This window comes from Crotalus tigris, unplaced genomic scaffold (assembly GCF_016545835.1).
Source record: "Crotalus tigris isolate CLP2741 ecotype Arizona unplaced genomic scaffold, ASM1654583v1 scf7180000017668.6805642782:7212621, whole genome shotgun sequence".
Lineage (NCBI taxonomy): Eukaryota > Metazoa > Chordata > Lepidosauria > Squamata > Viperidae > Crotalus > Crotalus tigris.
This window is the reverse complement of record NW_024096554.1, coordinates 1,165,253-1,190,154: the sequence shown is the minus strand read 5'-3', so window position 1 is coordinate 1,190,154 and position 24,902 is coordinate 1,165,253. Positions and strand designations below refer to the sequence as shown.

Genomic DNA, 24,902 nt, shown 5'->3' with positions numbered 1-24,902 from the left:
TTTTTTTTTTTCCTTTCCGCTCGCCCGCTTCACTCCGCAGCAGCCTGAAAAGAGCCCATCCCCTACATGAAAGGCCGCTTCTCCCGGAACCGAAGAGCCAGCGAAGCAGTTTCCTGGGGGACCCGTTGGAGAAGCGGACGTGCTAAGATGGCGGCTCCCACAGAAGAGGGTAATGTGGCTGAAGACTTTAAGAAGCCGATTTTGCCCCCTCCGTTGCCTCTTTCTCTCGCTCGAGGAAAGGCAGCCGAGGGGGTGGCTCCTAAGCGCCCCCACGGCCCTGCGGTAGGCCCCTCTCCCCCTGTCCTTCCCGAGTATCAGGAGCCGCCGTGGGGAGGTTGCCCCTCAGAAGAGGACTCATCCGGCTATAGCCTGGAGACGGTAAAAGGCGGCGCGGTCCTGGACCGCATCAGCCTCGTCGGCCAGAGCCGGATCCTAGTAGGCCGCGCGCCGGACTGCGACCTCTCCTTGGTTCACCCTTGCGTTTCGCGGCACCACGCCGTGCTTCAGCGCCGGCCGCCACGGAGCTCCGCTGAAGGGGAAGAGCCCCTGGCGTCGGAGAGCCCCGAACCCGGCCTGTATGTCTACGACCTGGACAGTGCCCACGGCACCTTCCTCAACAAAGCGAGGGTCCCTCCCCGCACCTACTGTCGAGTCCGAGTGGGTCACGTCTTGCGTTTCGGGGGCAGTAGCCGCCTCTTCATCTTGCAGGTGAGTGAGGGAGCAGCCTGCCCAGCCTCTAGGCAAGAGAGCCCGTGTCCGGGTGACTCAAGTATCGCTCCTTATTATTAAAGGGGAAAAAATGTATCCCGTGGAAATGTTGCCCAGAATTTGATAGCTGTCTCTTAAGTTTATCCCCGTAAGCTAGTCTTTAGTTCTAGAGGCAGTTCAGAGGCACAATATTTTTAAATATATGCTTTGCCGTTTTTGTTTATAGGAGTTATATATTTTTTTCCACGTTTATTTTGCCTTTATGATGTGTGACTTCCAAAGATAATAAGGTACTCGGAAGTTGATTTTTATTTATGTTTTATTTTGGGGGAGATCTGAGTCTTTTACTATTATACATAAATACATAATTGAAACAATACAAAATCCTCTTGTGAACAATGTCAAAAAGCAGACAGAAAATATGGAAAGATTACATTTTTAATGTTAGAATAAATATGCTGATTGAATATGCTATTTGCACATTACAAAGCTCCTTTGATAGCTTTCATTATTCTCATTTGCAACTTGCATCAGACTTTTTCCAGTATTAAATCACATTTGTCTTCACTGTATTCAGATAATGTCTGATACCTTTAAGCATCAATGCTGGAAATTAGAATAAGATGCTGATTTTTCTATGATGTGAATGTTATCCCGTACAGTATTAGTTTTGCAGTATCTATGAAACTTGGGTTATAATCACTAAAAAGTAAGATGCAATTAATTGAATGGGATTAATTCTTGGCGAATAGTTTTTAAATTCATAACTTTAATCCCCAGGGCCCAGAGGAGGATCAAGAACCGGAATCAGAACTGACTGTAACACAGCTGAAAGATCTGCGTAAGCAGAAACTGGCCAAGTTAGAAAAAACTATGCTGGGTGATGATTCTGATGAGGATCAAAAGGAAATGGAAATAAAAAAAAGTGAAAATAGTCGGAATGATTTAAGCTGTTCCTGGGGAATGGGTAAGAATTTGTTGCCAGAATCTCCAATGATATATTTTCATGGAGCTTATTTTGCAATGATTTGCTATGTCACTTTGCAGATGCAATTTGCTTTTGACTTGAATCCTATTTACTACTTTCCTCAGCCATATTCTATTTCAAGTTCTTTTATAAATTCTTTGTATGAAATGTGATTGGAATGATCTAATATAACTTGTGTTTACCAGTAATGTGCTAAGAGAAAATGTCTAGATATATGCATTATGTTTAGTTCTAGAGAAATGGATCCAGGTATGTATGAGCAAATGCTTTATATTCAGAAAATCCACATTTATACCTCTGATTGGTTGTCATCTTTATATTTCACAATACTCTAAATCAGAAGCAAAATGTGGGTTTTTTTAATTAAAATTAAATCTATTTAATGTTAAAAATTCCCAAAATCATATCAGATGTAAATTGAGCATATAGCATAGATTGTATGCAGTCAAATAGTTTATCAATCCTTTTACAGGTAGTCCTCAACTTACAACCACAATTGAGCCCAAAATTTATGTTGAGAAATTTGTTAAGTGAGTCTTGCCCCATTTTACAACTTTTCTTGCCACATCTGTTAAGTGAATCATTGCAGTTGTTAAATTAGTTACACATTGTTAAATGAATCCAGTTTCCCCATTGACTTTGCTTGTCATATGGTCGCAAAAGGGAATCACATGACCCTGGTCCTCTGCAACCATTATAAATGTAAGTCAGTTGTCAAGCATCTAAATGTAAACCATGTGACCATGTGGATGCTACAACGGTCATAAGTGTGAAAAATGGTCATAAGACACTTTTTTCAGTGCCATTGTAACTTTGAATGGTTACTAAACAAACTGTTTTAAGTCAAGAACTACCTATAATGGATTTTACTGAATGATCTGTAGGAACCATGCTAAGAAGAAAGTGATCCATTTGAGAAAGATAAATTTGCTTAATATTTCAGGCTTGATATATAAGCTAAAGATATATAAGATACCATCTTATCTCCCAAACATAAATTATTATTGAGAATGGAATGGAACGGAACGGAACAGAATAGAACAGAACAAAACAGAACAATAGAATTCAACTCTATTAGCCAAGTGTGATTGGACACACAAGGATTTTGTATCTGGTGCATAAGCTCTCAGTGTACATACAAGAAACATGATAAATCATGATCATAATCATAAAATACATTCATCATAAATCATAAGATAGAACACTCAGTTGTAGTCATAGGATACTAAATAAGCAATCAACATAAATCATACTCAGATATTAAATAAAACAATTTAAATCATAAGATACAAGCAACAAAACTATAGTCATAAGAAGATAAGGAAATAGATAATAGGAAAGATGATAAGGATAATAATAATACTACTCCTACGAGGTAGTTTGACGGTGTTGTGGAATTAGTTGTTTAGCAGAGTGATGGCATGGGGGGGGGGGAACTGTCCTTGTGTCTAGTTATTTTGGCGTGCAATGCCCTATAGCGTCGTTTTGAGGGAAGAAGTTGAAACCATTTATGTCTAGGATGTGGGGGGTCTGTAGATATTTTCACAGCCCTCCTTCTGGCTCGTGTAATATACAGATTCTCAAAGGAAGGAAGGCTGGTAACAGGTTTTTTTTTTTCTGCAGTTCTAATTATCTGTTGAAGTCTGTGTCTGTCTTGTTTGGTTGCAGTGCCAAACCAGACAGTTATAGAGGTGCAAATGACAGATTCAATAATTCCTTTGTAGAAGTGTATCAGAGCTTCTTGGGTAGTCTGAATTTTCTGAGTTAATCTACTGAATATTCATGCATTTTTCCTAAAATAGATTTACTTTGATAAATTCATTATATTCAGATTTTTAATTTATAAATTCATTTGACTGTATTTATTTGAAATGCTTTTCTAAAACTTTACTGTGTCAGATAATTGAGTCATTTGTCCTTGAAGTAATTTTCTTTTCTAGAGATGATGGATCATTCAATTTGTAGTGGCAAAATTTGGGGAATTCTGAAACGGATCATGTCTGTCCATTAAATTCAGTACAGGAGTGAAAAAGGGTTTTTATCACTCATAATAAAAATACTGCTTTTTTATGTTCTTCTGGAGATTATTACAGTGTTAAAAAGTAATATAGGAGCAAAATAACAAAATAACCAGTAATGTACTATAAACATTACTTATAAACATCTCATTAATTAATTAAAGGAAAGAAGAGACTAGGAATAAATGATGATCTCACAGTGGAGAAATTTCAACAGTGAGATCATTCAAGCCCTTGTAATAGAATTAGTAGTTTTTAATTATAAAAATAGGTTATATTTGAAGTCAGTGGTGAAATGCACAGATATCAGTAAATAATTTAGATGGCTAGAGCAAGGAGGAGGAGATACAAAGCAATCTCTCCAAATTAATAGAACTAAAGCTGGGCAGTAAAGTGGCAAATGTGATTCTGTGAATGCAAACAGTGAAGCAAAAACTCCTAATAGATGATAACCCATAACAAAATGTTCTCAGGATTATGAAAGACAGTTGGATGAAAATATTACTTTTTCCATAGTTGGAAAAAAGCAATGCATAATAAATCAGAATCTGTGTAAGGAATTATTAAGAAAGTGATCTATAACAAAATTGTCAATGTTATAATGCAGTCAGTTTCTGATGCTGGTAATATTGCACAAAAATGTTAGTAGGCAACACATTAAAAAGAAAATCTTTTAGAATGAAACCTTTTAGAATGAAAACCTTTTAGATGCTGAAAATAAATGTTACAACATTCAGCCCATGAAAAATAATCAAGTAATATGATTCACACATGGTCCGAGGAAAATTAACCCGGAAAAAGGTTTTCTTCCCCTTGTCCTAGAATACAATATCCTTAAATGAAACTTTTTTCATTTGGAAATAAAAATATTGGAAATGGGAACAAAAATACTACTTTACACACATTTAACATTTGGAATTTGTTTCTGGAAAGTATGACTGATATGAAAATGGAACTAGATAAATGTATGAAATGAAAGGTTGCAGTGGTTACTAATCATGTCTATAATTTCTCCTGTATTGAAAACAATATGTTTCTAAAAAATTCTGAAGAGCATGAAGACAAGTGTAATCTACAACATGTCTCAATTTCGATTTCTCATAACTATCTGACTGGCAACTCTGAAAATAGAATGCTAGTCATGCTAAGTTAGGTGAAAGTTTTATGTTCTTGTCTTATGAATCATCTCTGATGCCCAATTCTACCTGATTTATTTTTCAGGGGAAGATGCAGAAGAAGAAGAGGGTGAAGAAAATCCAATTGCTGTTGAGTTTCAAGAGGATCAAGAAGCCTTTTATATGAAAGATCCCAAAAAAGCATTGCAAGGTTTTTTTGATAGAGAAGGTACTAGCCAAAAATATCCAGTGCATTTGTCTCTTTCTAGTGTTCCAAAGAATGACTTATTTCTGTCATTTTGACTTTGCCTGTTTAATTTACAACATATTAAAGAATCATTTTACGCCATTAAAACATAAAAACTATAAAACCAGGAGCATATGTTGAATTTCTACATTCAAGTAGAATCATAGAGTTGAAAAGGCCTTACAAGTCATCTGATCCAGCCCCATTGCTTAGTGCAAGATCTGCTAAAGCATTTCAGACTGATCACTATCCAGCCTCTATAGCAGGGGTGTCAAACTGCCAGCCCGCACACGGGCCGGATGCATCCTAGCAAAACCGCTCCGATTCCATTGCTGGCAATGGAAAAAAGTCACGATACATCGCTACAAGTCATGTCACGTTGTGAGTTTGACACCCCTGCTCTATAGGAAGCCTGCCTACCTGCCTCCCATGAAGGGAAACATAACACTGCTGAGTTTTTAAGTTCCCAAATTGTTGGGGTTTTTTTTTAACCTGAAAAACTCACTGTTTTCAGTAGTTAATAGTGGAGTTAAACAACAGCTTGGCCACATCTACACACACTTGCTGTTATTAACAAACTCTTTTTAGAAGGAATTATTATAAAATGTATTGGAGTTGTCTAATTAGGACATTTAATAGTAACCAAGTTTGTGGTTTTCAAGAAATGATGCAGCTGATTGTATGGAGGTATATAACCATCTAAGAACAAAGATGAATTAAGGAACACTCTTTTTGTTAAAGAACATGGAGCTCCACAAGGCTGCATTTCACTTACTAAAAACATGTCATTAGTACTATGGTAGATCAGGTTTTCAGTCATTTGCCAAATAATGTCACATCCAGCACTACTTGATACAGATATCTGTGTGGACCAAATTAGTAAAGTGGAGACTTCAGGTATCATCTGCATATTGGTTGATGCTGAAGACCTAAGAAGCAAGCGAGGAGAATAAAAAGAAATTGCTTGCATAGTGTTGGATGTAGCTTTTACTATTAATTGATAAATGGATCCAAATTAAACATAGCAATTCTCAGATGAAATTTTTTGCAGAGCTAGTAGCATTTAACAACCAGATAACTACTTAAAGATTTCAAACATTTAATGTTTCAGTCATTTTGGAAGTGCCAGAATGGTTTAATCTATTTAATTAAACTAACAAGTTTAGAAAAGTAATAAAATATTGATTAATATAGATATAAAAAGCTGTATTTTATAACCAATAGTTTGATTCCCTTTTCCCTTTTTTATCTAGGTGAAGAATTGGAATATGAATTTGATTCCCATGGAACAGGCACCTGGCTTTGTAGGGTGAAGTATGTATGTATATTATGCAACAATTTTGTGTATATTTATTCATTCAATTGGACAGGCTGCAAAAAAATGTTATGACCCTTATTTCTAGATATGGATTGATAATTGAAAATTATTTTTTGTTAGGTGTGAGTGTTGGTAGGTTTTTTGTTTTGTATTGTTTTCTGGCTGGTTTTGGTAGTTGACTGGGTTTTTGCATTTTTTGTGTCTATTTTTTGTTTTGATTTGTCTATTATACCTATGCCATAGAGATTTTTACTAATATATCTGAACTTGAAAAATAATTTGAAATAACTAAATACCTTAACTTTAAAATAACACAAATATTTTGCTTAAGGCAATTTTAAAATGTTTGATTTAAAAAAACAAATCAGAGGAATTGACTGAATTGTTGATTTTGCTTTATACTTTCATCCCACTAAATTGGATAGGCTACCTATAGATGATGCCTCAGGGAAACAGCTTGTGGCAGAAGCTATTCATTCAGGGAAGAAAAAAGAAGCAATGATCCAGTGTGCATTGGAAGCCTGCAGAATATTGGATGCTAGGGGTGTGTTGCGACAAGAGGCAGGTAAGTTATGCCGCCAGATTTTTTTTCTCAGCAGAAATCTTCATGAAGCAGTCTTGTTATCATGAATGTTTGTAAATTTATGCCTATCCTACTTGCAGTAGGGCTAAATGTAGTTGACTAGGAGTCCTTGGTACTCTTAGAGCTTCATTATTTTCTTGCAGACATATCATCATTCTGAGTGTAGTTTACTGTTTAAAAGATTTTTTTTAACCTCACTATTTGACAAGGAGCTCTAAACAAGGGTTGATCAAAGTTATATATAAATAACTTCAATTTAAATATGGATATTTTAATAAATGAAATAGGAAAATAATCCTTGACTCATCTCTTTTGTTACCTGTACAATATTTTACTTCTTCATATAATCACATTTGTCAGCAAAAAACAAGAATCTTAAAGTTTCTTCAGTAAGGTCCTGGCAGTTATTCGTCTCTTGGGTGACTCATATTAATACAGTCCTTGCCATAAACACATGTTCTGTGGTGAATTTCAGTTGGAAGGATTCCTTCAGCAGTCAGAAATGCACACACACAAGTACTAATGCAAGCTTCCATTTCATAAACATTAGCAACACAACCTTTTCTCACACCAACTTGCAGCCCACTGAAGTGAAAGAACAGATGTTAACAAAATGTTAGGATGCGGTTTCCTGAACTGAGGTGTATGTCCCTTGAGGATTTATAGACAAAATCCAGGGAAAGTGTGAAGAACTTTTTAGTTTTACATGGTTACAATCCACCTTACTCAAAGTTTCATTGTATCATTTTCATTGTTCATTTCTGTACATTTTGTTGTTTGGTTATTTAGGGGAGGTATATACATTAAGTTTACACTAAAAGGAGGTGTGATAATAAAAAGTTCAGGAACCACTGTGTTAGAGCTTCAAGTATACCAGCATTACCATGTTTTGGCAATGACATTAGAGTCATTCAATCCTCATAATATATTGCTTATATTTGTTATTTTCATTGCAAATAAGTGATCTTATATGACATGCTTTTTTAAAAAAATGTGTGAAATAATATGATAAATTAGATTATTGGCCTCCATTTGTTTGCATTTTGTTCCTTTTGTCAATATTTTACTTGCAACTTTATGTGTGGATTATTTGTAAATCATCCAGGCAGTGTAGAAATTTGATAATTAAATAAAAATATAAATTCTTTTCTCTTAGTGTCCCGGAAAAGAAAAGCAAAGAATTGGGAAGAAGAAGACTACTACGATAGTGATGATGACCTATTCCTTGATCGGACAGGAGTTATTGAACAGAAACGACTCAACAGAATGAAGAAAGCTGGAAAGATAGATGAAAAGCCAGAAACATATGATTCATTGGTAAAAGCAAATTAAGCAAGTGTTTCATTCGGCTTTGTTAGCCTTGCTTTTAGAAAAAAAATGATAGTATAAACTTATTTAAGTACCATTCATGCCTAGGATTGTAGCTATATTTTGAATTTTTTTTCTTAAGAAAAGTTGTATAACTTAAAATGCTTTGAATGTATGGTTATAAAAATTATTTTATTCAAATAGCATTCATGCCTCAAGGTATTTTGACATGCTACAGAATTAAGACATCTAACACTAAACCATAATGTCAAGAAAGCAGAGAGACAAAAGCAGAATTACTAATTAACAAAATTACTTAAAAAAATGTCCTTGTTTCATGGTACCTAAATCGATGCATAGATTTGCCTTGTAAAAGAGCAAAACACTCTTGTCACTATTGAAAATAATACGATAGCATCATAGATACATTTTTTTCTATCTTCTGTATTTATAAAATATATTTTCATACAGCTTATTCTGCATATCTCAAAATGATTTACAGTAACTATAAAAAGGATAGTAAAAACAAGAGAAAACAGGACACCAGAGTAAAAAATGAATATAGATAGTAAAAAGAAGAAAAGTATGGGAAGAGAGATTTAACTCTGGGGAAGAACAACATAAAAATTAGTTTTGAAAACAAAGATAAAACAAATCAGCATTTTGCTCTGGCCTACCATGGATATCTTATCTGTTTACAGATTGCAAAACTACATGCAGCTGAGAGAGAGCTCTCTGAGATAGCAGAGAAGCTGAAGTCTTCAAGGACAAGTAAGACTATAAGATTATTATAAAACTAATAAAATTGGACACATATTGTATGTATGAGTGCAGGCTGTCTTGCACAGATTCCTAAAAAATTAAAAATGGAGTAAAAACTAAATGAGACTAACAGTATGGATCACGGAAAGTATTATTTTTACATTGTAAGCTGCCCAGAGTCACTTTGAAATGAGATGGGTGGCAAATGCATTTCTAAATAAATAAATAAAATTATTTTGAACTCATTCTTTCATTAATATTTTATGCATCGTGCAGAGTCAATTTGTAGAATATGATTGATTAACGTACAAACGTTGGAAGAATCTTTTATTGCCACCAACTTGTAATAGTATAAGTGTATTTTCATAGATTTAACTGACTCAGCAATGACTAGAGAAAAAAGATAATTAACCAGATAAAAAAGATCATTGATTTTATCATGTCATATTTTTGGTCTCTGGGGCCTTTTCTAAAGTCTCACAAGGAAGAGGGAGATCTGTTCCATATGTTGAGCGTTTCGATAAAGAAAGCATGTGGTACGGATCTCACAAGGCGAGATTGTTTAATTAATGGGACATGGAGCATCCCACCCATATCAGATCTTATAGGATGGGCAGAGATAAATAGAGCTAGAGTGTAGAGAGTAAGGAAGATGACCTTCATAGATATATGCAGGAACCATTATCTAGGGGAAAGGGCTGAGATACTTTCTAAGTCTACAATATCAAATAACATTTGTAAGTGACTCAGACTGACACCTTCCTAATTGACTGAAGTATGCATAAGAAGGATGAGGAGGTACAATACATAATTATTCGCACTGCCATGCAATGTTCAAAGGCAGCCCCAGAATAGTCAAGTTTTACATTCCTTCTGTCTGAGCATAACCCCATCCAGAACGAATGATGTTAGATTTTCCAGACCAAATAGCTTCCATGTCTACACTCATTCACTCTTACTTGGGTTGAGCTGAAGGCTGTTTGTCCCTATCCAGACTTCCTCAGCCTGTAGATGCTATGACAGAATCCTGACCTGTTGCTATATATTAAATAATATATGTTTTCAATGAGAATTGCAATTCCTGAATCAGGGCAAATATTCTCTTATTTTCTGAGAGGAAGGTTCTCTTACTGGTATGAGAATTCTTGAATTTTTTTAACACTTTTTAAAAATTTCAGTAGAATAGTATATAAAAGGCAATGCAGTTCAAAATATATCAACATTATTTAAGTTAATAATATTGTTTGCTTTTATTGTATATATAACTATATATACATATTTTTCCAGATTCAAATTATATTTTAAAATGCATATTAGAAATAGGATTACAGTATATTTCTTTTGAAAGAAAACAGTCCTGTGACAGTGAGATTGAGAGATCCATTCTTGGGAATCAGTCTTAAATATGACTGAGTTTTTGTGTGAATTAAAATTGTGATATATCTAGCCATTATCTGAGCATGTTTTGTGAAGTATAAACCATAAGATGCTTATTTGCATTAGATTTAAAGTTTAACATGTACTGTGATTTTCCAAAGCCTAAACTTTTGTTTTTACATAGGACAGGTTGATTTTAGAATTCCCTTTGTTTAAAAAATAGTAATATGATTAAATAAATCAATATTATTTTAATCTTTAAATGGGAAGGAGAAGGGAGAATATTGCCACAAAAACTGTTATAAGAATAATTGGATACAAAAATGCATTGAAACACTATAGGATTTTTGCAGATATTCTCTATTATTTATTTACAAATATATTTTAATATGTATTTCACATATATGTTTTAATATATAATTTCCCATAGCACAGTCCCATTCAGCAACTCAGGACTCACTGGATGAATTCATGACGGAAATCAAGTCAGGATGTTCCGTAGACAGTGTGACACGTAAAAAGCTTCACTTGAGAACCTTTGAACTGAGGAAGGAACAGCAGCGATTGAAAGGACTAATTAAGATTGTTACCCCTGCATCCATGCCGGAGCTGAAGTCCCAGTGAGTCTGATTACAGAGCACTAATCAGTATGACTTTTCCTTTTATTTTAAATATGTAATATACTGTACTTTAACCATTAAATTCACTTGTAATGGAATACAGGTAATATTTGAACTTGAAATAATCTGGCTTCAATTTAAATTATAGTTTGCATTCATTAGGGGTGGCACAGATACCATTGTAATGTTTAATAATCCCTGAGCAATTGCAAGAGACACAGGAGTTCATGCTTGAGATAAGAAATGCACTATTGTGTGAACTGGACTTGATTGGCTGCATTGGGCTCCCATCAGTCATATAAACCTGTACTGCTTGAAGCCAGTCCAAGTAGAGGTGTAGGACTCTGTTTGTAGGTTATCTGTATGAGTAAACTTGGTCCTTCAATATCTGATGTTAATGTTTTGATATATTTCATTTTTTAAATTTATTTATTTTCTGTAGGCTTGAGAATCAAGATCTGGAATCTCAGAACAAGCCCAAAAAGCTAACTTTACCCCTGTTTGGTGCCATGAAAGGGGGAAGCAAATTCAGACTAAAAACAGGGACCGTAGGGGTAAGTAAGAAGAAGAAAAAGCTGTGGGTTTTAATTTTGCAGCGTAGAATTTTTCCAAGTACATAATACTGTGATAGTATTGGGAAAAGCTGCCACGGGGTTTCAGAGTTTGCATCTCACATGTTTAGCTTAGGAACTATATATTTTCTGAAATAAACAATACATCATTAACTCCTTATTCCTAGAAATATGTATAAGGCCAGCTTTTAATGGCATCTTTTCCAATTTTCCTTATTTCTCAATGTCAGTTGAAAAGCAATCTTTATTGTAATTTCTGTTTACAATATAGAAACTGCCCATGAAACGTCCAGATATACCGGTAAACCTATTAAAGATGAAAGATGAGGGGCCAGAAGAAGAGGAGGAAGAAGAGGAGGAGGAGGAAGATGTGAACCACAGTTTAAATCGAAGCTCACAGAACACAAAGATGGAAACTGCAACACAAGAAATGGTTAAAGAAGGGAATCTCCTTTCCACTTCTTATTCACCCAGAAACCAAAGTATGGAATTCCTTAATGATGATTATTTATACTGTTTTTTTAAAATATTCATTCAACTTGCACATATTTTAATTAGTTTAAACTTAAGCAAGTGAATATGAAGATTTAGTCATTTTTATTAGCAATTATCTTTACTTCTAGTTTCTTTAATACAGTAAATGTTCAATTTAATGTACATGGGTAAGGTAAAAAGGATGTCCAGACAAATGGGAGGGAGGGGTTGAACACCAAAACACATGAGGTCCCTCTGCTTCACTCTTCTGTGGTAACAGTCGGAGGTAGATATAAAGATAAAGTTGGTGACACCCATTGCACAGGTGGCACCACTGAAACCATTGCTGAGTGACTACCTTGTGAAATGATTGCAGCCATGCAATGCTTAGACCCATTGGGGTGATAGGGGTACATTTCATTGAGATGATATCTTCCATATGTATTAGCCAGCATTACCATTATCTAAGCCTCTTTCCAGCAAAATTCATTATTTCTCAAAATTCAGAGGGTGTTTGGCTCAATCAGATCTGAGAGAAGGACTCAGAATCCTTATTGAGCTTTGTAATTCAGTGGAACTCCCTGGATCAAGTGGATGAACCTTGACCAGTACAATACAGTGGCTATATGAAACATGCACAACTCTCATATTATCCAGAATGTTAAATTCTGTAGCATCAACCCAATGTGGTTACAAAATAGCAAGATTATAAATTTAATACAAAAACATTACCTAATTGTGGTATAGAGAAAAAACTTAAAACTAAATCAGTCAATAGTAAAAAATAGAACTATATTTGTAATACTTTAAGAAATAATGAAAATGCCTACAAAAATAGAAGTTTAACCTATCACCAAAAAGATTGTAGTGCTGACCGTAGGCAAGTTTTCTGTCAGAGGGCAGTTAAAAAGAAATCATTCTTTCTCTTGAGGATGTTTATTATTATTAATTTTCTTGTACAGAACTGAGTTGGTCTCAGTTGCAAAGTATCTTTTTCAGAACTAATACAGCTCTGCCCAGACAGTCCAGAATGCAATATCTGTAATAGCTTGAGTTATACATCAGCTTTTTTGTGCATTTTGTTTAGCAGTGCCTGGGCAGATGGGGGTGGGGAATCAGAAGAAGCAACATCGCAATCAAAACGTACAGTATTAACTGTATATTGTGCATACATACACAATAAGGCAGCCTTAATTCTTACTTGACGTCCCCATTTTTATTTTAAAAATCCATACGTTTTAGACTTCCGGTGGATTTTGCGCGCGCGATGGCGGCTACTTTGTAGCCGTCTCTCCTGGGTAAGTGTAAGAACCGCTATGAACAGCAGACACCAGCTGTTCAGCGGTTCAAAATCCCCCTCCCGGGCAAAGGGGGGGGTAGAGAGTGTCTGAATAGTGGTAGAGCCTCTTTTGCACCCCCCAAGTTTTTTTTGGGGGGGTGAAAGGAGTGCTCCCACGGAGTTCAGACTTGTCTCCGCTTCCCAGCTGTTTTTGTCCTCAGGGACAAAACGAGCCGTTGCAAACACCTCCGTGCTTAAAGAGAACTGGTGAGTTTTTTTTATAAACGGACAGAGCTGAGTAGAGGATTTAGTTTTTGCTTTCTTTGATTTATTTGGATTTTAAGTTTTAAGACTTGCTTCTATTTTTATTCTCTCTTTTTATTTTTTTTTTCTTTGTTGAAAGGGAAAGTAAAATGGCGATCGGCAAATCTCTCGGTGTTTTTTTTTTTTTGAAGTTAGAATGCTGACCGGCAGGCTTTTTGGTGTTTCTTTTTCTTTCCTTTCCCTTTCCCTTTTTATTTTCTTATGATTGGAATGGTTGTTTTTGGTATCTCTAAGTATTTTTTTTTTGGAACGGACTTTTTCTATTTAATTATTATTATTTTTTTTTTCTTCTCCCTTCTTTTTATTGTAATGACTCTTTTTTGAAGGACTTTTTTCTGTTTAATTTTTTGCAATTTTTAAGAAGGAGTAAAGCTTTTTTTAATTCTTTTTCTCTTCCTTTTTTTTTTCTTTTCCCTTTTTTCTTTTTATTATAATGACCTTCTTTGGAGGGAGTTATGATTTTTGAAGGAATTTTTATAATTTTTTAAGAAGGGCTAAAGGTTTTTCTTTAAGATGGCTCCAAAGCGTCCAGGGATTTCTACAGCTTCTAAATCAACAGTTTCACCCTCTTCTGGGGGTCAGCTAATAACTATGAAGGATTTGCAAAACATGATGGGAGATGTTATAATTCAAATTAGGGCAGAAATGAAAAAGATTTTAGAGGAAAATAATAAGATCTTGAGACAAGATTTTGTTTTGGCTTTAGAAGGAGTTGCTTCTGTTCTTGAAAAGGTGAACTCCCATGTGGAAGAGGTAGCTGAAAAAGTGGACATAATGGAGGGGAAAATTGAAAGTATGGAAAAAGAAATGGAAAATGAGATTCTTATGCTTCAATATGGACAAATGGAATATGCCTTAAGAATCAGAGGCCTGGAAGAGTCTTTGCAAGAAGATTTGAAAGAAATGGTTGCAAAGGACTTTGCATTGATTTTGAATAAAGAAAAAGAGGGAATACTTAGTGAAATTGAAAAATTATTTAGGGTTAACTCTGTGGTGGCAGCACAGAAGAATCTGCCAAGAGATGTGGTAATTTACTTTGGTAAAAGATCCTTACGCAATCAAATTGTGCAAGCCTATTATAAGAAGAGATTTCAAATTGCTTCACAAGATGTCATAATTTTTAAGGAGATCCCATCTAAAATTTTAAGAAGAAGAAAGGAGTTTGCTTTTCTAGTAAATGAACTTAAAAAGAGAAAAATTCTATTCAGATGGGATATTCCGACTGGAATGGTGGTGAACTACCTGGGGACATGTCATAGACTTAATACTGTTTCTCAAGCAAAAGATTTTTATACTTCGGTCCTGGGGGTATGTGCATCGCCATCTATTAGGTCTCAACAAGTCCAGATTGAGGAGCAGAAGACAACTTGTGTAGCACATAACTCCAAAGAAAAGCAGCAACAGAAGAAGGTTAAGGAAGTTTCATATTCAGCGGTCTCTGAATCTCTGGGAGATGTTGGACCTACAAAGTCTTTGGAGCAATCTTCAAGGGTGGCTCTGGGAGAAGTTAGACCTACAAAGTCTTTGGAGCAATCTTCAAGGGTGGAATTGCTGCCTGAAATCGAAATTGGGAAATTTCAGCTTGAGGGGCACCAACAAGAGAGGAACGGGCAGAGGATAACTTGTACAACTTACAACTGTGAAGATCAACACAAGGAGGAATTCACTGAGGAAGTTTTACAGGTATCGGTCCCTGAGACTTGTGCAACATATAAATGTAAAGAAAAAGTAACATATAAATGTAAAGAGAAAGACCAACAGAAGAAGGAGGTTGAGGAAGTTTCACAGGTACTGATTCCTGAGCTGGTGGGTCAACCAGGACTTACAAACTCTTTGGAGCGATCTTCAAGGGCAGAATTCCACGCATTTTTTTCGATGCTTGCGGGCAAGAGAGACCGATATGGATTGTGCTTATAGTAGATGCAACTGGCTATTAGACAGAAGATTATGGATATTGAATGAAAATTTTAGATAAGAAGTTTGTGTTTATAGTGGGTGCAACTGGTTATTGGACAGAAAATTATGGACATTGAATGAGAACTTTAGACAAGAAGTTTACTATTGAGATTGTGGGAGAAGTAAAACTTATATCGTTTTTGGAAAATGTCTTATGTAATGTCTAAATATGTGTTTTGGGATAATAATATATTTCAGTTTTAAGTTTTAAACCTTTAATGATAATATTGTTTAAACCTGTGTTTTGAAGGGATTATAATTTGTTTATTTCAGTGAGGGGATTCTAATAAATTTGTGTTTCGAAGGGAGTATAATTTGTTTAAGTTTCAAGTAATGCTTAAATTTGGTTTTTAAATATTATTATTAATATTTCTAAGAGAAAATAATTTGTTTAATTAAATGTCTAGATTTGTTTAGGAAAGAAAGTAATGCTTAAATCTGTGTTTTTGGAGAAAGTTTATATAGAATGATGATTGTATTTAGATTTGTTTAGGATTTAAAAGTGTTTCAAGCTTTTAAATATTATTATTAATATTTTTAAGAGAAAATAATTTGTTTAACTAAATGTGTCTAGATTTGTTTAGGATTTTTAAGTTTTTTTTTTTTTTTGGATAGGTGAGAAGATTATGAAGATTGAAGGAAATATGTATTTACTTTAAGTTTTCTAAGAGTATTTAGTTTTAATGGTACAACAAAGGTTTATATGTTTATTTTTTTGTATTAGGATAAAGAAAGAGGGAGAAATTAGATTTTACATTATAGCTATAGATATTCAAAGAAAGTAATGTTTAAATTTGCGTTTTTGGAGGGAGTTTATATAGAATGATGATTGTATTTAAATTTGTTTAGGTTTTAAAAGTGTTTTAAGTTTTTTTCTCAATTAAGCCTGTATTCAGCTCTGGGAAGTCTAGGGGAGGGTCTGGGAGGTTGGGGAGGAGGGGGGTGAGGTAGGGTTGGGGGGGGTATGGGAAGGGGATTTGTTTTTGTAAAAATTTAAAAATTTTCAATTAAAAAAAAAAAAAAAAATCCATACGTTTTATATTTTATCTTTATACGACCTGATTTCATTTTCACATTTTAAGGTTCCCTGTTTTTATTGATTGGAGATCACTGAAAACCTCTTATCTTTTGCTTTATTTTGCACTATCGTTGTGTATAGTGGAAAAGCTGCTTTAATTAGATCAGCGGTTCTCAACCTATGGGTCGCGACCCCATTTGGGGTTGATCGACCATTTTTCGGGGGTCGCCAAAGGTGGCGATCCGCCATTTTTCGCGGCGCCGCACACGCACGCCACGCATGGGGGTGGCGCCGCGCATGTGCGCCCGCATGTGGGCGGCCCCGTGCTCATGCGTCACGCACAGGGCGGCCCCGTGCACGCGTGCCGCGCATGGGGGGCGTCGCGCATGGGGGCCTGCCCCCATGCGCGCGGCGCCGCGCATGCGCAGAACGTTTGTGTGACGGGGGTCGCCATCACACAAACGTTGAGAAGCACTGAATTAGATAAAACTCTAGTTTTAAGGAATGAAATATGTAGAAGTTACTATTTTTATTCCTAATTAACTAAATTTTGGGGTTCCTATTATATTTTTATAGGATTTAAATCTCAGACTGAATCTTCAAGCAAGGATACAAGCCCATTAGATCATAATTGCCCAGTGAATGAGTTGCAGATAAAACTAGAAGGTAAGCAGTTTTATGCAGCTCTGTCTCTGAACAATCTATGAGCACTAGGACAAAATGATAATTTCACTGATATTGAAACAAATTATATTTCACAACTGGTGAGAAAAAAAGTTATTGACTCTTAAGAAGATCACTATTTTAAACAATATTTCGCATTCAATGACTACAAAATTTAGAATAAAGGGGATAGCTTCCAGTCACTAGGCCTAGGCTGAACTTTCAGCAAGATGCTTCTCCAGATTTCTGATCCATATCAATCTTAGCCACTAAAAGTTGCTTTTCCAGTCACCTGAGGGGCTGTCAGAAAACTTCAGGAGCCTCAAACCAGCCATGCTGAGCCTCGCTGAAACTTTTTTATTCACCTTGCAGATCCAGTGAGATGTTGGACTTTCAGTGCTCTATAAAAACTCAGCTCTTGTAAAAGCATTAATTTGGAAACCCATGCCTTTTCAGAATAATGAAAAGAAAAAACAATAGTAAATGGTGCTTTAGTGTTGGACTATTTCCAGTAGGCAGTGAAATACAGATATAAGTGAAGAACTACTTTACCTTTTTTTAAATAAAAGTTTATTAGTGAAACCTAACAGAAGAATAATATATCAGTGATAGTATAATTTAAAAATTATATGTATAATAGCAATTGAAACAAAATAAATTTAAGGAGGAAGAAACTAAGGAAAATATATTTCAGATAAAATATTAGAAATTTTAATATTTCACCTAAGATATATTATTACAAAGGCAATGTGACAGTCCTACTGATAGAAACATTTCTGGGATATATGCATTCTTTGTTTTGTCAGATAAGACTCAGCGCTTTATTTTAACAACTCCCTGCTCTGTGTTGTTTTTAGAGAAAGGTTTATTTACTTTGAAAATAAAGAATTAAGATCTGTATTATAAACTTCATTTTTCCAATTGTTTATTTTACTAGCATCTGAGATGCCAGCAACAAAGCCAAAAAATCAAAAAGATAGCAGTAAACCTAAGGTGAGTTGGAAGAACAAAACTTTTTGTTAGTTTGTTTGTTTTGTAGATTTATATAGAGGTCCATCTTGAATAAGTTACTTTGGACAATTTACACCATTAAAATAATAAAAACATTTAAAAATATAAAACCATAGCAGTTAAAAATCACAAAAAACAACAGCAATCAATATAACCAAGAAACTACCAGCAGTTTGAATTGTATCTTGAAGCACCCTGGTAGCCAGTGCAAATCACAGAGCAGTAGCGTTACAGGTACCAAAAAATAAACACCACCAACTGACCCACTACCCATTCTACATCAACTCCAGCTGCCAAAAGCTCTTCAAATAGAGCAGTGGTTCTCAACCTTTTTAATGCCGCGACCCCCCCCCAACCGGTCGTAAGTCGAGGACTACTCAACCGGTCGTAAGTCGAGGACTACTCAACTGGTGCAGCACCATTTGCAGAATGGGACTTTTCGTGGGCTCAGCAGGGCAGAGACAGCCTGGACAATTCCAGACTATTCAAGAGAGTCTATTCTATTGGCTTTCAAAAGCCAATAGAATAAAAGGGAGTAGCACAGTTAAGGAAAAGGGGGGGGGGAAATGGCAGACTGCGTTGTTTGGCGACCCCCGTGAAATGGTCATTTGACCCCAAATGGGGTCCTGACCCACAGGTTGAGAACCACTGAAATAGAGGCTCTTGTAGAGCACATTTGCAGTAGTCCAGTCTAGAAATCGCGAGGTATGATTTCAAGTTGTCACCTGTTCCATGAACAAGATCTGTGAATCCAAGTGAGTCCCAGATTGCACACCAGTTTGGGCTGAGGCACTGCAATCTAATCCAGATAATCATCTTTATAGTTACCAATAACAGATGCTTAATACTCTATGTTTGGGGATAGGAATGGGAGAAGTTCCCTTATGAATTAAAAGAATTGTTTAATAAGGAAATTTGAGCACAATTGTCTCCCTATCTCAGCCTGATTCTGTAGTGTACTGCTCTTGGAGGGACAATTTTTATACTTATCAAAAGGAGATACTTTTTGATATTTTGGGAATAGTAGCTTTGCTCACAAACATTACAACAGCTTATATAAAAGGATTATAATTCAAATACTTAGTTTCCATTGAACCAGCAGTGATTAAAATATCTCACCTAATCATCCTTGGTAGTGCAGTAGAGCTAATGATAGAGAAATTATGTGCAGCTGTTTTACCATCTGCTGTCAATCTTGCTTTATAAATCTGTTGTAGTGCTTAACTGTATGTAATCCAGTACTGCATGAGTCAGGAGATACTGCATTTTTTTCTCCTTCACAAAGCAAAAATAGACTTAAAAAAAAACCCTAATCTCTAGCACAGCATCTTATATAACAATGCAATGTTTTTGAGGGTATGTCTGCAAATTACCCTATTTAAAATGAGATTATTTTTTTATTCTTTTCCTGAAATCTTCCAGTAGAAACAATTAAACAATTGTTAGCATTTTCCTCAATTTAAGCCCAACTAAGAAAAACCTATATGTTATTTAGTTCTTCCTTCATTTGGTACAAAAATCCCTCTCAAAGTATATAAGTAGGTCTCAGAGTACACTTTGAGAAAACAGTACTTTGCCCTCAAATGATAATTGGAAATGAATTCTAGGCATATAATGACTGGCCAAGTACATGACTTTGATACTCCAGTGTACATTTTTGCTTCAGGCTCACTCATTCTCAACCTTATCAACTTTAAAATATGTAGACTTCAACTCTCACAGCTGGCTGGGGAATTCTGGGAGTTGAAGTCCAACCTCTTAAAATTTTTGAGGTTGAGAAACACTACTCTAGATTGCAGAGAATATACAAGTTGTGTTCCATCTATTTTTCTCCCCTGCCCCATCCAGTTGCCAGCAACATTCCACTACCTCTCTCTTGTTTTGTCACTGCCAAATATTCAAGACTTGAGTACATCTCTATATACAGGACAGAGTGGTTTGAGATGGTTTTGTTTTTGTTTACTCTATTTTAAACCTTGGGATCAACTGCTTTGCAAAGAGATGAGAATCATTATAAGTTGGTATGTTAACCTGTAAGAATTTAAATTATGCAGAACTAATAATTATATTATCAAAAATTAACATTTGACAGATTTGTTCTATTGATTTGTTTAATGAGTACTAAATTTAAATTTTGCCTCCCAATCATAATCTCTGGTTTGCCATTCAAGGGCTGTTGTACCCACAATGCAATGAAAGTTTTACATACTGACGTATATTTACAAAAAGTAAATTGCTTTCTGTCCTACAGATTCAGCATTCATTATCCTCAAACTATCCAGAAGATGATCCAGATTACTGTGTATGGGTACCACCTGAAGGTAAAGGGGCACTCAGAATAATTGTGGAGCATGAGTTGCTGACAAAATATAGTTTATATATGAACAAATAAAACTTAGTGACAGGTGTTTTGGTCCCATTTTAATCACAAAGTGAGCTGGCTAACCTTGGGCCAGTCACTCTCTGTCAATCATAGGAAGGAGGCAATGCAAACCAATTCCGAAATCTTGCCAAGAAAACTGCAGGGACTTATTCAGGCAATTGCCAGTAGCAAGACAGACTTGAAGACACACACATAACATACAAAAAAAAACCCCTAACTTATTTGAAGTACAGAGTAAACAAAATATAATCAGAATGTGCTGAGGGAGATTATGCTATAGATTTATATTTGGTCTTCAAAATGGAGTTATGTAAATACTAATCAAGTATGGACAAAATCAGTGTTCTATCTCTGAATATAATAGGCACCAGTGGATTTTGGTAGAGAGTTGAAGCTGCTTCCCTCTATGTAAAGCCTGGCTCTGTTTTTGCAGGAATGATGCCATTCAGCTCCTAAAGCAGCTTTGACAGTATTAATTATTTTCTGCTCAAGGTGTTTTGGTCCTAGCTGTATTGAAAGGTAGAGTTTAAATAATGGCAACAGCCTTGACTAACTTTGTAGCAGAAATTTAAAAAACCATTGAGATAAAATCATTGAAACAATAGTAATGCAAATTATTTTAAAAAGCACTATAGCAAAAAAAAATCTCTAAAATTTTAAAATACTGTTTTCTTTTCTCTGTTGAGCAGGTCAAAGTGGTGATGGCAGAACCCATCTAAATGCTAAGTATGGCTACTAAATTATTCTGAAAAGTAAAGAAGTATGGCACAGTAAATAACTGGAACAATATGCCATTGAAATTACAAGCAACACATTTCTGTTCATTTTCTTAAGCACTGTTTAATGATTCCTGATCCTTTCTTAAGGATGTTTTTCCCTTAGAAGTGAATGTGTGTATAAATGTGTATATAGTGGTGATAATTAAGAATTTACAGGTATCATAGATATAGCAATGTTGGTTTTATAAAAACTTTTTAAAATGGTTGTTTTTATTTCTTTAACATTATTTCATGATCTAAAGGGGTAAAGGAATTAGTAAATTATTTCTTGATGTAAAAGGAATTAGTTATAGATTTCTATTTAGTCAATATGTATGCTGAGGGCTACTTCAAATTCGCTGATGCTTGGATTGATTATCAAAATATTTTCTGCCTGTGCATATACAAGTATGTAATTCCACAAAATACAATTGCCGATGGCCCTCTCTGAGTGGAGCTGCTGAAATCAAGACTAATTTTTATCCTTCCTTTCTGTCGCAGTCTTTTTTGTAAAGGTTCTTTGTTGATATTTTTCTTTTTCCCCTGTATGAGATGGTGAAATACTAACACATTCATATCTTGGCCAGTTGTAGTTTAGTATTAATGCGGGTGAAAAAGTGTATTAATCTTTAGCAGTTCCTGAAAGAATGTTAAATATCTAACATTGGATAGTTGGGAGAGTAAAAGCTAAGGAATGGGAGTACTATGAATTAGTGTATCTGAAACTTTTTGGATAAGCCAGAAAACAAGGCTTCTGCTCAAAAGGCAGTTATCCTTGGTCTAGACCTGCTTTTACATCATAATTTCTGCACTTAGGTTGCATCATGTTCCATATGAGAAAAGGATAGAAATTGCATTTAAAAGGAAAAAACAAGCTAGAGGTATACAATAGTCTTATCTACTACAGTATGTAAACATATTACTTGGGAGAATGGAACCAGTTCATAACAGGAGAAGAGAGGGGGAAGCACTGGAAAATGTTTACTAGTTTCAATTTTCTTTTAATGGTAGAATAAAACCTGCCTTTGTGCAGCATTACATTAATGGATTTACTGGCAAGTAGGAATGTGAGGATTGCACGATTCATAGAATGAAAGGAGAATTGAGTTCATGAGTATGGTCCTGAAGTTTTAGACCAATTCCATAACGTATGGGTGAATGAAAGGCTGTGTGATTGGGCCTGAGACAGACTTTATGAAATATGGTAAACCCCCATATTCTGGGCCCTTTATCTAATGCATAAGAATCCACTTCCATTTTGTTCCATCTATAACATTCACATACTAATAACCATTTCTCTTTTAGCAAAAAGATTTAAGCGATATTTATTTTACATTTATGCAAAACCCTAGCTTTTGGAAATATATGGCCCAGAGGGAAGTTTATTTTTAAAATCTCCAATGTGGCTCCTTTAAAGATTAGAGTCCCAATAATTTTAGTCTTTAAAGAAAAATGAAAATGGGCATGCAACAAAGTAAAGTACAGATAAAATAGCATTAGAGTTATTTACAAAATGCCTCATTCCTCTGAATTTCCTAGAAAAACATGGCGGCTGGTGGCAGCCTATGCTTTGGGGAGCTCTGCCCATTTCCCTACAAAGCTTGGGATATAGGAAATATCCTGGGGGAAATAAAATAAGCAGCAACTTCAAAAGTCTGTCTTCATCTGAAAGGCAAAATAAAAGTTTGCCTTCTACCAAGTGGGAGTTTTAGGACTGGTTTTGTCCAATAAAGCAGCAGTTTGAAAATAATTAAACCTCATGAAATCTGGCATTGATGAGGGCTCCTGAAATTTCAAATGTTCAAAATCCCTGGTTTATCCTATATTGTTTAAAGATAAGCCCCAATCTTTGGCAACAGCTTCTCATCTATTCATTCATCTAAGTCATCTGTTCTGTGTTCAGTAATTTGTATGAGCAAGGATTACTAATTCCAGAGCAGAATTAGTATATTATAAAAGTATAGGGTGTTTTTTTAGCCATTGCTATAATTTAAAGTTCTCTTCCAACAGTTATTCCATTTCTGTCACACATTTGTGACTACTTGTGACTGCTCTCAAAGTTGATGTAAAAAACAACAGATTTTTATTATCATACCATATCTAGGCTACAAAATAGGGAAGGCCATAGATGACAGCTAAATGACTTAGAGATACAGAAGTCCCTCTGCTGCCATCTAATGACCACCTAGATTTTTACAACCTAGAAACATGTCAAAGATACCCTTCCAGTGTTCCTCCTATATATTAAATACAAATGATAGGAAATCCTTTTTTTTTTTTTTTAATCCAAGTAAGCACTCCTCAGTATTTCATCACCTCCATTTTTTCTCATGCCAGAAGGCACAGAAAGATTTAAATTATTAAGGCCTGCACATGGGTGGGTACTCTAGATAATTCAGTCTGCGGTTCTTTGTTCCATATTACAGAAAGTTCTTGTCTATGTTCTCTTTTAGTTTTGTGTGACATAAGCTTCCCTCCATAAGCCATAATTGTGGCCAGACCCTCTGTGTGACCACAAGAGTTAAATGAAAAATGAAATTCCTGATTGCTTGTAGCTTAGTTCGGCACAGATTTAAAGCAGCTTCATACATTAAGATGGAAATACAAGCCAGATTAATGGGGCAGGAAAAATATGGTACAGCACAGTCACTGAAAGTTAAAATAGTAATAGGGCCAAGCCTCAGATTAATCCAGACAGCAGTTCCATTGGATCAAAGCATACACAATCATCATCTCCTATAGACTTTCATAAGAATATGAAAAATGATGAATTGGGGTGGGTTGTTATTTAAATTGTTGTGGAAAGGAGATCCTGGTCAATAGTTAAAAGATTTGAGACTTTAAAAAAATGGGAAAAACCGGGCAAGATGGCAGAGGGATTGGCAGTTAAGTCAAACTGTCTGCTTAGAAGTGCTTTAAGTTTCTAATGTGGATGGTAAATATATTTTATTAAAATTATCAAAGTATAAAATGGGAAGGAAAATAGTGGAAAAATGGGGGAGAGGAAGGTGTAGGATAAAGGGGGGAAAGAAGAAAGAAAATTATAGACTTCCAACTCTTTTTAGCTCAATAAAATAATATAATAAAATAGCCTCAACTTAGTAGTTTTATGTAATATGTGTATTAGCATTTCTATAACAACAAACCTAATGAACAAAACCCATAATCAATGTTTCATGTTTTACCATCTCAAGCACAAAATCCAAAAGCAGTTTCCATATAGAAATAAAGTTGGATGTGTTCTTTTCTTTGATTAAACAGTTAATTTAGCCATCTCTGCTAGTTCCATCAGTTTTTCCAGCCATTCATCCATTGTGGAAATTAAAGTATCTTTCCATTTTTGTGCATACTGGTAAATAATTATTAAGTTCAGACCTGTTAATGCTCTGCTATAAAATAAAAGGCTAGTCAGCTATTAAA

The 24,902-nt window shown here is 35.2% G+C and overlaps 2 protein-coding genes across 2 annotated transcripts in view; one reads left to right on the top strand and one right to left on the bottom strand.

Annotated features, from left to right (window-relative positions):
* Window positions 1–24,902, bottom strand: part of SUPT7L (SPT7 like, STAGA complex subunit gamma) — a 77,628-nt gene that overhangs the window by 17,149 nt on the left and 35,577 nt on the right. The window lies entirely within an intron of this gene.
* Window positions 32–24,902, top strand: LOC120305354 (solute carrier family 4 member 1 adaptor protein). The gene is made up of 14 exons (XM_039337067.1): window positions 32–708; window positions 1,489–1,675; window positions 4,936–5,058; window positions 6,330–6,390; window positions 6,820–6,959; window positions 8,134–8,294; window positions 8,987–9,056; window positions 10,855–11,044; window positions 11,487–11,598; window positions 11,888–12,098; window positions 17,244–17,333; window positions 18,268–18,323; window positions 20,593–20,662; window positions 21,414–24,902. The coding sequence occupies exons 1-14, from the start codon at window positions 67–69 to the stop codon at window positions 21,461–21,463; spliced, it is 2,163 nt and encodes a 720-aa protein (XP_039193001.1). The 5' UTR covers window positions 32–66; the 3' UTR covers window positions 21,464–24,902.

What these genes read in the sequence shown, in the direction of transcription:
- LOC120305354 (XM_039337067.1), top strand. Translation starts at nt 67, where the DNA reads ATGAAAGGCCGCTTCTCCCGGAACCGAAGAGCCAGCGAAGCAGTTTCC. An exon ending in AGGTTTTTTTGATAGAGAAG is followed by an intron (nt 5,059 to 6,329) that starts GTACTAGCCAAA and finishes TTTTTTATCTAG; the next exon opens with GTGAAGAATTGGAATATGAA. An exon ending in TGTGTTGCGACAAGAGGCAG is followed by an intron (nt 6,960 to 8,133) that starts GTAAGTTATGCC and finishes CTTTTCTCTTAG; the next exon opens with TGTCCCGGAAAAGAAAAGCA.